The sequence below is a fragment of the Heterodontus francisci genome, chromosome 2, assembly GCF_036365525.1.
Source record: "Heterodontus francisci isolate sHetFra1 chromosome 2, sHetFra1.hap1, whole genome shotgun sequence".
In the NCBI taxonomy this organism is placed as follows: Eukaryota; Metazoa; Chordata; class Chondrichthyes; order Heterodontiformes; family Heterodontidae; genus Heterodontus; species Heterodontus francisci.
The window spans coordinates 122,698,014-122,710,071 of NC_090372.1; the positions used below are offsets into that span (position 1 = coordinate 122,698,014).

Consider the following 12,058-nt stretch of genomic DNA (forward strand, 5'->3'; position numbering starts at 1 on the left):
GAATAAGCCCCATGAGTCTCCTCATCTCTGACTGACAGGCTAGTCGGGAGGACTTTCAGGTGGGAAGCCTGTTTCTGCGGAATCGAAGCCTACAACAGGTATGTGCATTGGGGGAGTGATGGAGATCATGGTGTTGGGAGGAGGGTCTGATGGTAATCTGGGGTGTTCCGAATTGTGGGAGGAGGCTTGGTGGCAGAGCAGACAGATCGTAGGGTTGGGGGAGGGGGGGGGGGGGGTGGGGGGAAGTAAGGAGAAGTGGGGTGGTGTTAGACAAGGTAAGCTTGCTGGACTGGGAGGATGCACTACTACACCTTCTGGCTCACAAGCAGCATTGTAAAGGCACTGAACTCATGGATTCAGTCTCTCTCACCTTCAAACTGCTGAGTTTCCTGAGGCCCAAGAAACCTGACTGCCCGTGGTTAAAAACAGAATGACTGTTTCAATGAAGGCATGCAGTCCCATTAAAGGATTTAAATGACCAACCCGCTTCCTGCTGGCGGGTTGGTCACCCATCCCTCCTCCGTTAAAATCAAAGTCGGTTCCTGTTCTAGATTTTTTTGCATTTTAACTTCTGGCACGATCCCAACCCACCCATTTTTTGGGAACGAAGGTGTGTGTTTCTGTGTATAAAAGAACAGAGGCAAGTGAGCACAAACAATCCATCAAATTCATCCTATTCAAACGTGTGACATACCTGCTAGAGAAGCCTGCTTGATTATGGGAGCATTATTCAAGTCTTAGGCAAACTTGGGTTATATGCAGAATGAAGAGTCCCTGAGAGGAAAAGGGTATGTGCTGTGAAAGAGATCAGGCTTCCTGGAGGCTGTTTCAGACGTGTGGGAATTCCACAAGATCAGAAAAGATAATAAGATCAAATATGATACTTGGATTGGGAAAGGACTAAAAACTACTGCAAAGGGAAGGTGTGGTAACTTTTAGCTGCATAAAGCAGCTGCATATATGAAAAACAGAGTAATATGATTTCAAAGAACCGTGAGTTCAATGTGGAGATAATCTAATTGTAACGATTCATACAAGAAAAGTGAAATTTCACATTTTAAGAAAAAGGGCAGGAAGGAATTGCGGTTCCACAATCTCAGTTTCAGAAAATATAAACCACTTAAGGTCCTGCAAAATAGATTCTATGAATCCCTTCAACTATATTACTGCCTTGTACTAATCCATTAGTATACACAATGCAGACATTGTAATTTTATCTGTTAGGGCTGGAGGGCTATTTGTTTTCTTTTAATAGGAAGTTTTCCACCACATTGCCTTCCTAAAAATATTCTGAAAAGGCAATACTGAATACATTATAAAACACAATGAGCACAAAGTACAGCCACAGGGAGCACATCTCAGCTTGAGAATTAAAGGGAAAAAAACAACCTTGTAACTACTTTTGGCTTCAATGTTGCAGTCTTTGGAATTCAATATTGACTAGATACACTTTACATCAATAATATGCAAGGGTGCTCGAAAAGCCAGGGTTTAAGTTTTTTTTTAAACTTTAGACAATATCCTCTATAATGGCAACATTATAATTTTTTTTCCTGATGTGCTTTTGTAATGGTCACTGTGAATTGGCATGCATAAACCTTCCTCACCACTGCAGCATAAAATTTAATGCATGGCACATCTGGCAGAAATACAAACGTAAACTTAATATACATTTGATCTTAATGCAATATATGCAAAGATGCAAGATTAATTTTCTATTCATCTGCATATCAATGTATGGTCCATTTTACACACGATTGAACACAACAGTATCCAAATATCAGCCATCTCTACAGTATAAAAACAAAGGAAATACTGCAACTATTAAACTGGAAATGGCCATAAATATATTCCAATGAAAAAAAGTACATACACCCCTAAAAAACAAAGTCAGTAACATGATGTACTCTCACATATGTAATCAGTGGGCCTGTTTCAAACAAAAGCACATTTTAAAATTGCATCCAGGCACTAAAATAGAAGAGAATAAAATTGCTTTTATTTTGGTAGTCAGTGTAACACTATTTTTAAAGTGCATATTTGTGCTATTAGGCCTTGGAACAAATTTGCACCATACTGAAAAATGTTTAGTGTTTGTTAATACAAGCATAAGTAAAAGGTTCTCAACATACTGCAAATGACACAAGATGGAGTTCCAAAGTTGGAATAAATTTGAATCTAACTTTAAATACAAGTTTTAAGTACTTAAGCGGAAACAATTTCTAGCTCTAATAAAAGGAAGAAAACATCTTGCACAAGCCAAATCTATTAAGACACATTGGGCTGAATTTTCTAAGCTCTCTGGCGTCGGAAACCGTGGCCAGGGGGCCTGGAAAATTCTTCTGGGAGAGGGCCGCCACAAAGGTCCCGCCGCATTTTAGCGGCGGAGGCGAGGCCTTGGTGCGGCTCCCTGCCGGTGCCTTCATTTGTCTAAGAAAACTTATGCTAATATACGATCATTAATTAAACTGGACCGGCGGCCGTCCCACGTCAATATTCCAGCCACTGGCTGGAAGTCCTGCACCTTCCGATCCCTGTTTGGGAATTCAAGGCAAGACACTGGTGAGGAGTGGGGGAGGGGGGAAGGAATGAAATTTTCAGGGTGGTGGTGGAGCGGAGAAAAATGTTTCTATGGATGAGGAGATGGTGGGAAAGGGTTGAATGGCAAAGGTGACTAAGTTCAGGGGTGGGAATGTTCAGCTTGGGAATGAAGGTTGTTTTTTGGTGGGAAAGGCCCAAAAATAAAATGTGGTCATTGGGGGCAGGGGTGGAAGAGGGGCTTTCACAGCTTTTATTGAAATCTTTATAAATAATGTCAAACAAAGGTATGTGTAAAAATGTAAATTCAGATGAAGGGTTTGAAGACCTTTAAAAATAGCACCGGTGCCTGTGCGTTGATGCCAGACGTCATTGCCGGGGGCGGAGCAGATGCCCCCTCTACGTCATCGGGGCAGCCGTTCCGCCACCCCATTTAAATGAGACCCCACGCAAAATATTATGGGGGCTCAGCGGCAGCCACTGCACACAGGCGGACCGCAGACTTCAAAGCATGCCGCCGATTTGCGGCACGCTAATAAACTTTAGCCTATTAGACTGCATAGGTTTGGTATTTGCCATATAACAGCAAAATACTGCAGATGCTAGAAATCTGAAATAAACAGAGTGCTGGAAATATGGCAGGCCTGGCAGCATCTGTGGACACAGAAACAGAGTTAACATTTCAGATTGATGACTTTTCATCAGAACTGGCAAAGGTTAGAAATGTAATAGGCTTTGAGCAAGTGAACGGGTGTGGGGCTGGGGGTAGTGGGAGTAAGAGAAGAACCAACAAAAGGGTAGGTCTGTGATGAGTTGGAACAGGAGCGGGGGTTGGGCAGGGAGAGATTAAATGACAAAGGTGTCATGGAACAAAAGGTAAAGGGAGTGGCAATAGTTGCAGTAAAAGACAAAGCATTTATCCAGATAGAAAGTGTTAATGGCAGAATAATTGACAGTTTTGTCCAAAAGCAAAACCATGAAAAAGTTTAAGACCGGCACATGGTTAAAAAAAAAGGCACCCAATCCGTGTTTAGTCTCCCCAATGTAGAGGAGACCGCACTGTGAGCACGAATACAGTATACTAAATTGAAAGAAGTACAAGTAAATTGCTGCTTGACATGGAAGGAGTGTTTGGGGCCTTGAATGGTGAGGAGAGAAAAGGCAAAAAGGTAGGTATTACACCTCCTGCGATGACTTAAGGAGGTGGCGTGGGAAGGGAGCAGTGTGTTGGGGGTGACGGAAGTGTGGACCAGGGTGTCACGTAGGGAGTGATCCCTTCAGAATGCTGACAGGGGAGGGGAGCTGAAGGTGTGTTTAGTGGTGGCTCCATGCTAGAGGTGGTGGAAATGGCGGAGGGTGATCTCTTGGAGGTGGAGGCTGGTGGGCTGGAAAGGGAGAACAAGGGGAACCCTATTACGGTTTCGGGAGGGAGGGGAAGGAGTGAAGGCAGAAGTGCAGGAAATAGGTCAGAGATGTTCAAAGATAGAATAAGTTCAGCCAGGCGGAGGAGGGTGGTGGTGGAAAATGGGGACTGATTGGGCCTCCAATCAAGGAAGAAGCGGAGAGCCCTCAAACCATCCTGATCTTGGTGAAGGATGGAAGTGTACAGATTCGATGTTCAGAGTGAAGAATAACTTCTCTTTCAACTCTACTCATTTCCTCCAAAGAAAAGGTGCTGCTATGAGTACCCGCATAGGGCTTAGTTGTACCTGTCTTTTTGTGGGTATGTTGAACATTCCTTGTTCCACTCCTACTCAGGAACCCTCCCCCAACTCTTTTTCCAGTGCATTGATGACTATATTGGTGCTGTTTCCTGTTCCTGCCTAGAACTGGAAAACTTCAACTTGGTTTCTAATTTCCACCCTTCTTTTACCCTCACATATCCCATCTCTGACAATTCCCTTCCTCAACTTCTCTGCCGCCATATCTGGGGATAGATGGTCTATTAATATTCATTATAAGCCCACCAATTCCCACAGCTACCTCCCACCCTGTCTCCTGTAAGGACTCCATCCAATTCTCCCAGTTTCTCCACCTCCGTCACATCTGTTCTGGCGATGCAACCTTCCACAACAGCGCTTCTGATGCGTCTTCCTTTTTCCTCAACCGTGGATTTCCCCCACCCCCAACTCACGGAGGTTGACAGGGCCCTCGACCATGTCTGACCCGTTTTCCACATTTCTGCCCTCACCCCTTGCCTTCTCTCCCAGAACTGCAACAGGCTTCCCCTTGTCCTCACCTTTCACCCCACCAGCCTCCACATTCAAAAGGATCATCCTCCACCATTTCTGCCACCTCCAGCATGATGCCACACCCAAACATACCTTCCCCTCCCCTCCCATCAACGTTCCGAAGGGCCCGTTCTCTCCATGACGCCCTGGTCCACTCCTCCATCACACCTGACACCTCATTCTCTTTCCATGAGATTGCAGGAGGTGTAACACCTGCCCTTCTACCTCCTCTCTCCTCACTACCCATGGCTCCATACATTCCTTCCATGTGAAGCAGCGATTTACCTGTACGTCTTTCAATTTAGTATACTGTACTCACTGCTCACAGTGCGGTCTCCTCTAACCTGGGGAGACTAAACGCAGATTGGGTGACTGCTTTGCGGAACACCATTGCTCAGTCCACAAGCATGACCCCGAACTTCCGGTTGCTTGCCGTTTTAATTCACCACCCTGCCCCCATGTCCACATTTGTCTTTGGCCTGCTGCGGTGTTCCAGTGAAACTCAACGCAAGCTCAAGCAACAGAACTTCTTCTAATTAAGTGTTTTGCAGCCTTCTGGACTCAAGTTTAACCATTTCAGATCATGACCTCCATTTTAATTGTTTTTATTTAAAACCATGTGCCGGTCTTAAACTTGCTTTTCATGTTTTGAGTTTGCAAAGAGCTTTTCATTATTTTGCGATTAACAATCTCTTTGGACAAATGCTTTGTCTTTTACTATAACTATTAGCATTCTCTTTGCCTTTTGTTCCATGACATCTTTGTCATTTAATCTCTCCCGCCCTCCACCCGATCACAAACCTTCCCTTTTGTTCTTTATCTCTCCCCAACCCTCCCGCCACCTCAATCACTTGCTCAAAACCTATTACATTTCTAATCTTTGCCAGTTCTGATGAAAGATCATCGACCTTAAACATTAACACTGTTTCTTTCTCCACAGATCCTGCCTGACTGCTGAGTATTTCCAGCACTTTCTGTTGGTATTTGCCATGTTGGAGTCAAACATTTTCAACATTGCAGACTTGCTGAGTTATCAATCCTCTCCAAAATCATGGCTAAATAGCATCACCAGCATTGACATTACTTAAACTGGATCGAGATATTTATGCCAGGAATGCAAGATCTACTAAAGCTGTACCTACCCAACCAACCCCTCCCCACACCCCCCACTCCAAAAAAAAAGATCCATATGCATCATCAGCACTGTGGCTTTAAATGCTGTATCAACTGTTTGTAAATCTGTTAGTCTGAAACTTGATCTCTTGTACACAGCAATTCAAATAAAGTTAAGCATGTTCTGAATAGGTGTCATTGAAGGAAGACTAGACCATAGGAAAGCTGCGGCCTTACCCTTGATCCTCAAATCAAATTCTCTGGGGCTGCTGTAGTCTCTGCAACCAGTAGGATCAATCTGGTAATACATCTGTTCGCATTACAGTTAGAACTAGTTGGGTCCTGATGAAAGGTCATTGACCTAAAATGCTAACTCTGATTTTCTCTCCACAGATGCTGCCTGACCTGCTGAGTATTTCCAGCATTTTCTGTTTTGTTTTAGAACTGACTGGGTCCTGTCATGTTGCCTAATAATTCATTTTGTATGAATGCTGAGATACTAACTTAATCATTGTCCTATGCACCAATTGTTTTCAGAAAGCTAATTTTCAAAAGAACAAAGCAGAATAAATTCTCTAATTTGTTTTTAGGGTCATGGTACCCATTAGACTTTAGTGAACTAGTTAAGAATTGTAATAAATATTGGACTCATCCAATATATAACCCCAGTAATCGGTGAACTGCAACTCATACAAACATACTCACCTAATAACGTCAATTGGGGATCGCCTTCGTTTCCGCTCATGCTCAGGAATTACATGCCAAGTAAAGACTAGCCTCCAGTCAAAACCACCAATCTGCGGCTCTCCAGAATTTCCCAGGAACTCAAAGGTATTCCAGTCAATGACATCAATAACAGGACATACCACAGCAGTTTCTTCTTCATGGATTCTGTCAGAAGAAAACTCAAATCAAGTACCAGCACATGTCACAGAAAGTTCCTGCATATCTCCAGTCATTGCAAAGGTTCTTGCTTTGAGTTAAAATATTTCCAAATAACATTGTATTATCTATATCCACACTCCTTATTTTATAGTTGATTATTGAGGAGAGAGACAGCAGCACTAAACAAAATCCCTCAAACACCATCTTTTGGCCAACATCAGGTAAACACTCCATCAACCAATCATTACCCATTTGGGAGAAAAAGCAAACAGTAGCTTCAGAAGGTTTAACAGATTGCTTTAAATATAATGTAAGGAAGTGAAGACTCACAGCTTCCAGTATATAACCACTTACTATTCGTGAAGCTGGAATTCCCGAAGCAATACGATCACGGAATCTCCCTCTAACATCTGGGGGTTACCACTGACCAGAAACCGAATTAGATTAGCTATATAAATAACATGGCTACAAGAGCAACTCATCGCCTGACTCATCATCTACAAGGTACAAGTCAGGAGTGTGATGGAATACTCTCCACTTGCTTGGATGGGTGCAGCTCCAACAACACTCAGGAAGCTCAACGCCATCCAGGGCAAAGCAGCCCGCTTGATTGACACCCCATCCATCACCTTCAACATTCACTCCCTCGACCAGTGGCAGCATTGTGCATCATCTGCAAGACGCACTGCAGAAACACACCAAGGCTCCTTCGACAGCACCTTCCAAATTTGTGACCTCTCCCACCTAGAAGGACAAGGGCAGCAATGCATAGAAACACCACCACCTGCAAGTTCCTCTCCAAGCCCACACACCATCCTGACTTGGAACTATATCGTCATTCCTTAATTAGCGCTGGGTCAAAATTCTGGAATTGCCTACCTAACAGCACTGTGGGTGAACCTGCCCCAGCGGTTCAAGGCGGCAGCTCACCACCACCTTCGCAAGGGCAATTGGGAACGGGCTATAAATGCTGTCCGACTCAGCCATGCCCAAATCCCACGAACGAATAAAAAATAAAGCTGTTTCACTGAAGTAAATTCAAAGTTCTTTACTGAAAAACCGACACAGAATAATCAAATAGTATTTTAAAGTGGCAAACCTCACTTTACCAGAGAATCATCATCAGTATTTAACTTAAGTCTTAATCTGTTATTATACCTTTGAAAAGCAAATTTATATAATATATTCTCATGCATATGACTGTTCATTGTAGATTTCTGGGGTGAGGAGAAAGAGCCACAGAGGGTACAAGCCAGAGCCAGCGGGCAAGCCAGCAATGCATGGTGTCCGTAATAAAACAGGGGAACTGGAAGCATAAACACATTGCAAGGAATCAGATACAGTAGAGATTACAAAGACATGGCTACAGAAAAATCAGAACTGAGAATCAAAGTTTGCAGGGCATGACATATTTAGAAAAGATTGGGGGAGGGGGATAAAAGGGAGATGGAGTAGCTATACTTAGTGGAGATGACATAATAGCAGTAGAAAAAAAGTGACATGGCCATCAGTAAGACAGAAATAGAATCCACGTAGGTAGATATAAATGACAAAGGATCAATCACACTTATGGGGGAAGACTCTTCTTCTTTGGCCTCCATGTCTCGAGAGACAATTTGTAAGTGCCTAGAGGTGGTCAGTGGTTTGTGAAGCAGCGCCTGGAGTGGCTATGAAGGCCAATTCTAGAGTGACAGACTCTTCCACAGCTGCTGCAGATAAAATTGGTTGTCCGGGCTGTTACACAGTTGGCTCTCCCCTTGCGCTTCTGTCTTTTTTCCTGCCAACTGCTAAGTCTCTTCGACTCGCCACACTTTAGCCCCGCCTTTATGGCTGCCCGCCAGCTCTGGCGATCACTAGCAACTGACTCCCATGACTTGTGATCAATGTCACAGGACTTCATGTCGCGTTTGCAGACGTCTTTAAAACGGAGACATGGACAGCCGGTGGGTCTGATACCAGTGACGAGCTCGCTGTACAATGTGTCCTTGGGGATCCTGCCATCTTCCATGCAGCTCACATGGCCAAGCCATCTCAAGCGCCGCTGGCTCAGTAGGGTGTATATGCTGGGGATGTTGGCCGCCTCAAGGACTTCTGTGTTGGAGATACAGTCCTGATGCCAAGGATTCTCCGGAGGCAGCGAAGATGGAATGAATTGAGAGGTCGCTCTTGGCTGACATACGTTGTCCAGGCCTTGCTGCCGTAGAGCAAGGTACTGAGGACACAGGCTTGATACACTCGGACTTTTGTGTTCCGTGTCAGTGCGCCATTTTCCCACACTCTCTTGGCCAGTCTGGACATAGCAGTGGAAGCCTTTCCCATGCGCTTGTTGATTTCTGCATCGAGAGACAAGTTACTGGTGATAGTTGAGCCTAGGTAAGTGAACTCTTGAACCACTTCCAGAGCATGGACACAGATATTGATGGATGGAGCATTTCTGACATCCTGTCCCATGATGTTCGTTTTCTTAAGGCTGATGGTTAGGCAAAATTCGTTGCAGGCAGCCGCAATCCTGTTGATGAGTCTCTGCAAACACTCTTCAGTGTGACATGTTAATGGGTAGACTACAGACCACTTAATAGTGCAAAGGAGGTGCAAGAGGAAGAAATATGCAAAGAAATTAAGAAAATAAGAAAAAAAGTCATGCAGGTTTTCAAACACACCAAAATTAATTGACCAGAAGAGATAGATGAAGGGATAAGGGAATAGAGTTCGTACAAATGCGTACGAGACTCCTTTCTAACCCAGTATGTACGAAGGCCAAGGGAGGAGTCACTACTGGATCTAGTAATGGGTAATGAGCTAAAGCAAAAAGGAGAAGTAAAATTAGGGGAACGGCGAGGCAATGGAGACCATAATAGAATACTGAAGGATAATAACTGAAGAACATAAACTTGACAATGTAACAGATTGGAGAAAAGCAGATTTTAAGGGCTGAGAATAAAATTTGGAAAAATAAATTTTGGGAAACAATGATGTAGAACAGCAACAGGAAACATTTAAAACTGTGTTCAACAAAGCACAGAAAGAATGCATAAAAACAACAAGAAGTTAAAAACTAATGAGCTACCATGGACGAAAAAAAGATTAAGGGAAAAATTAAGGATAAGGAAAAAGACACACTAAGTACACAGACAGCAGGGAGAGCATGGCAAGGGAAATACAAACAGCCTAAGAGAAAGTCAAAAATAAAACAACTAGGAATGCAAAGAGAAACTATGAAATTATCAATGAATATAAAAAATAGGAAAATAACAGAATAGATAGCTAGCTGGTTGCAAGACAGAAAGCAGAAAGTAAAGATAAAAATAAAGCTATTCAGACTGGCAGGAGAGAAGTTAGGTCCCACAAGGATCAGTACAGGGACCCCTGTTGTTCACAATTTATATTAACACTTTGGACTTTGGAATCAATAGCAAAATAAAATGTTTGGTCATTGGGGGCAAGAGGCTGGGGGGGGGGGGGGGTTGGGAGAGGGACTTCGATCTTTTATTGAAGTTTTTAATTAATATCTAACCCGCACTTTACTTTAAAAATTGAAGTGACATGCAAGGGCTTAAAGCCCTTTAAAAATGTTGCTAGCACCTGCACAGTGGCACCAGACATGAAACGCCCGTCCACTGCACGTCATTGGGGGAGCGGTCCGCCCCATTCATTGAAATGAGCCGTTGCACTAAATATCGCGGCGACCCCGAGTCTCACATCTGGCGCATGCTCTGCACTGGTTTTGAAAAATTCAGCCGAGGATTAAATTACTGACCTCATAGTAAAGGACCCTCTAGGTAGCAGTGATCATAACATGATTGAATTTCACAATCAATTTGAGTGAGGGAAGTATAGGTCTAGGAATCATGTTTGAAATTTAAAGGCAATTGTGGCTATAAAGGCAGAGCTGGCTAAAGTGAACTGGGAAAGTAGGTTGAAGACAAAGAGTAGTAGTAGAGGTGCAGTGCCAGACATTTAAGGAGATATTTCATAACAGCAAAAATACAATCCAGTGAGAGAGAGTATGAGAAGGATGCACCATTCGCGGCTAACTAAGGAAGTTAAGGATAGTATCAAATTAAAAGAAAAAGCATACAATTCTGTGAAGATTAATGAAAGATCAGAAGATTGGACAAAATCTAAAAACCAGCAAAGAATGAAGGAAAAAATAAAGGAGGGAAAAATTAGAATACAAGCAGCTAGAAATATAAAAACAGATAGAGTTTCTACAAGTATTTAAAAAGGAAAAGAATAACTCAAGTGAACATTGGTCCTTTAGAGTGTGTCTGAGAAATTAATAGTAAATAAAGAAATGGCGGGAGCATTGAACAGATATTTTGTACCTGTCTCCAGTGTAGAAGTGAGAAATAACATCCCTGCAATGCTTGTAAATGAAGGATGTAAGGGGGAGGAGCTTAAGACAATTACAATCACCAGGGAAAGGATATGAGAAAACTATTAGAACTAAAGGCTGACAAGTCCCCAGGACCAGATGGTCGGCATCCTAGGGTCTTAAAAGAAGTGGTGGCTGAGATAGTAGATGCATTGGTTGTAATTTTCCAAAATTCCCTAGATTCTGGAAAGGTCCCATCAGATTGGAAAATAGCGAACGTAACTCCTCTAGTGGTTAGCACCACAGGCTCACAGCTCCAGAGACCCAGGTTCAATTCTGGGTACTGCCTGTGTGGAGTTTGCAAGTTCTCCCTGTGTCTGCGTGGGTTTCCTCCGGGTGCTCCGGTTTCCTCCCACATGCCAAAGACTTGCAGGTTGATAGGTTAATTGGCCATTATAAATTGCCCCTAGTATAGGTAGGTGGTAGGAAAATATAGGGACAGGTGGGGATGTGGTAGGAATATGGAATTAGTGTAGGATTAGTATAAATGGGTAGTTGATAGTCGGCACAGATTTGGTGGGCCGAAGGGCCTGTCTCAGTGCTGTATCTCTAAACTAAACTAAACTACTCAAGAATCAAGGGAGACAGAATGTGATAAACTACAGGCCAGTTTGCCTAATGTCTGTCATAGGGAAAATGCTAGAATCTATTATTAAGGAGGTTATAGCAGGGCTAGATGCCACCTCCAAAATCACTGGGAAGTGGAACCACATTGGGAATCTATCACACCATTCAAGGATCCCAAATTGCCAGCTTGTCTGCCACTGTTCCCAGCTCCTCAGCTCAACGAAAATCCAGCCCAGAGTGTTTCTACTTGTGGCAAAAAACAAAACTAGAGGCCATTAATATAAGATAGTCACAAAAAATTCAAATAGGGAATTCAGAAGTAACTTCTCCACCCAGAGAATGGTGAGAA

At 43.3% G+C, this 12,058-nt stretch overlaps 1 protein-coding gene across 1 annotated transcript in view; it reads right to left on the bottom strand.

Annotated features, from left to right (window-relative positions):
• galnt12 (UDP-N-acetyl-alpha-D-galactosamine:polypeptide N-acetylgalactosaminyltransferase 12) overlaps positions 1 to 12,058 on the bottom strand; it is a 75,203-nt gene that overhangs the window by 26,149 nt on the left and 36,996 nt on the right. Inside the window, exon 4 of the mRNA XM_068010024.1 lies at positions 6,588 to 6,773. Coding sequence (XP_067866125.1) covers positions 6,588 to 6,773 — 186 coding nt within the window. The remainder of the gene's footprint in view (positions 1 to 6,587; positions 6,774 to 12,058) is intronic.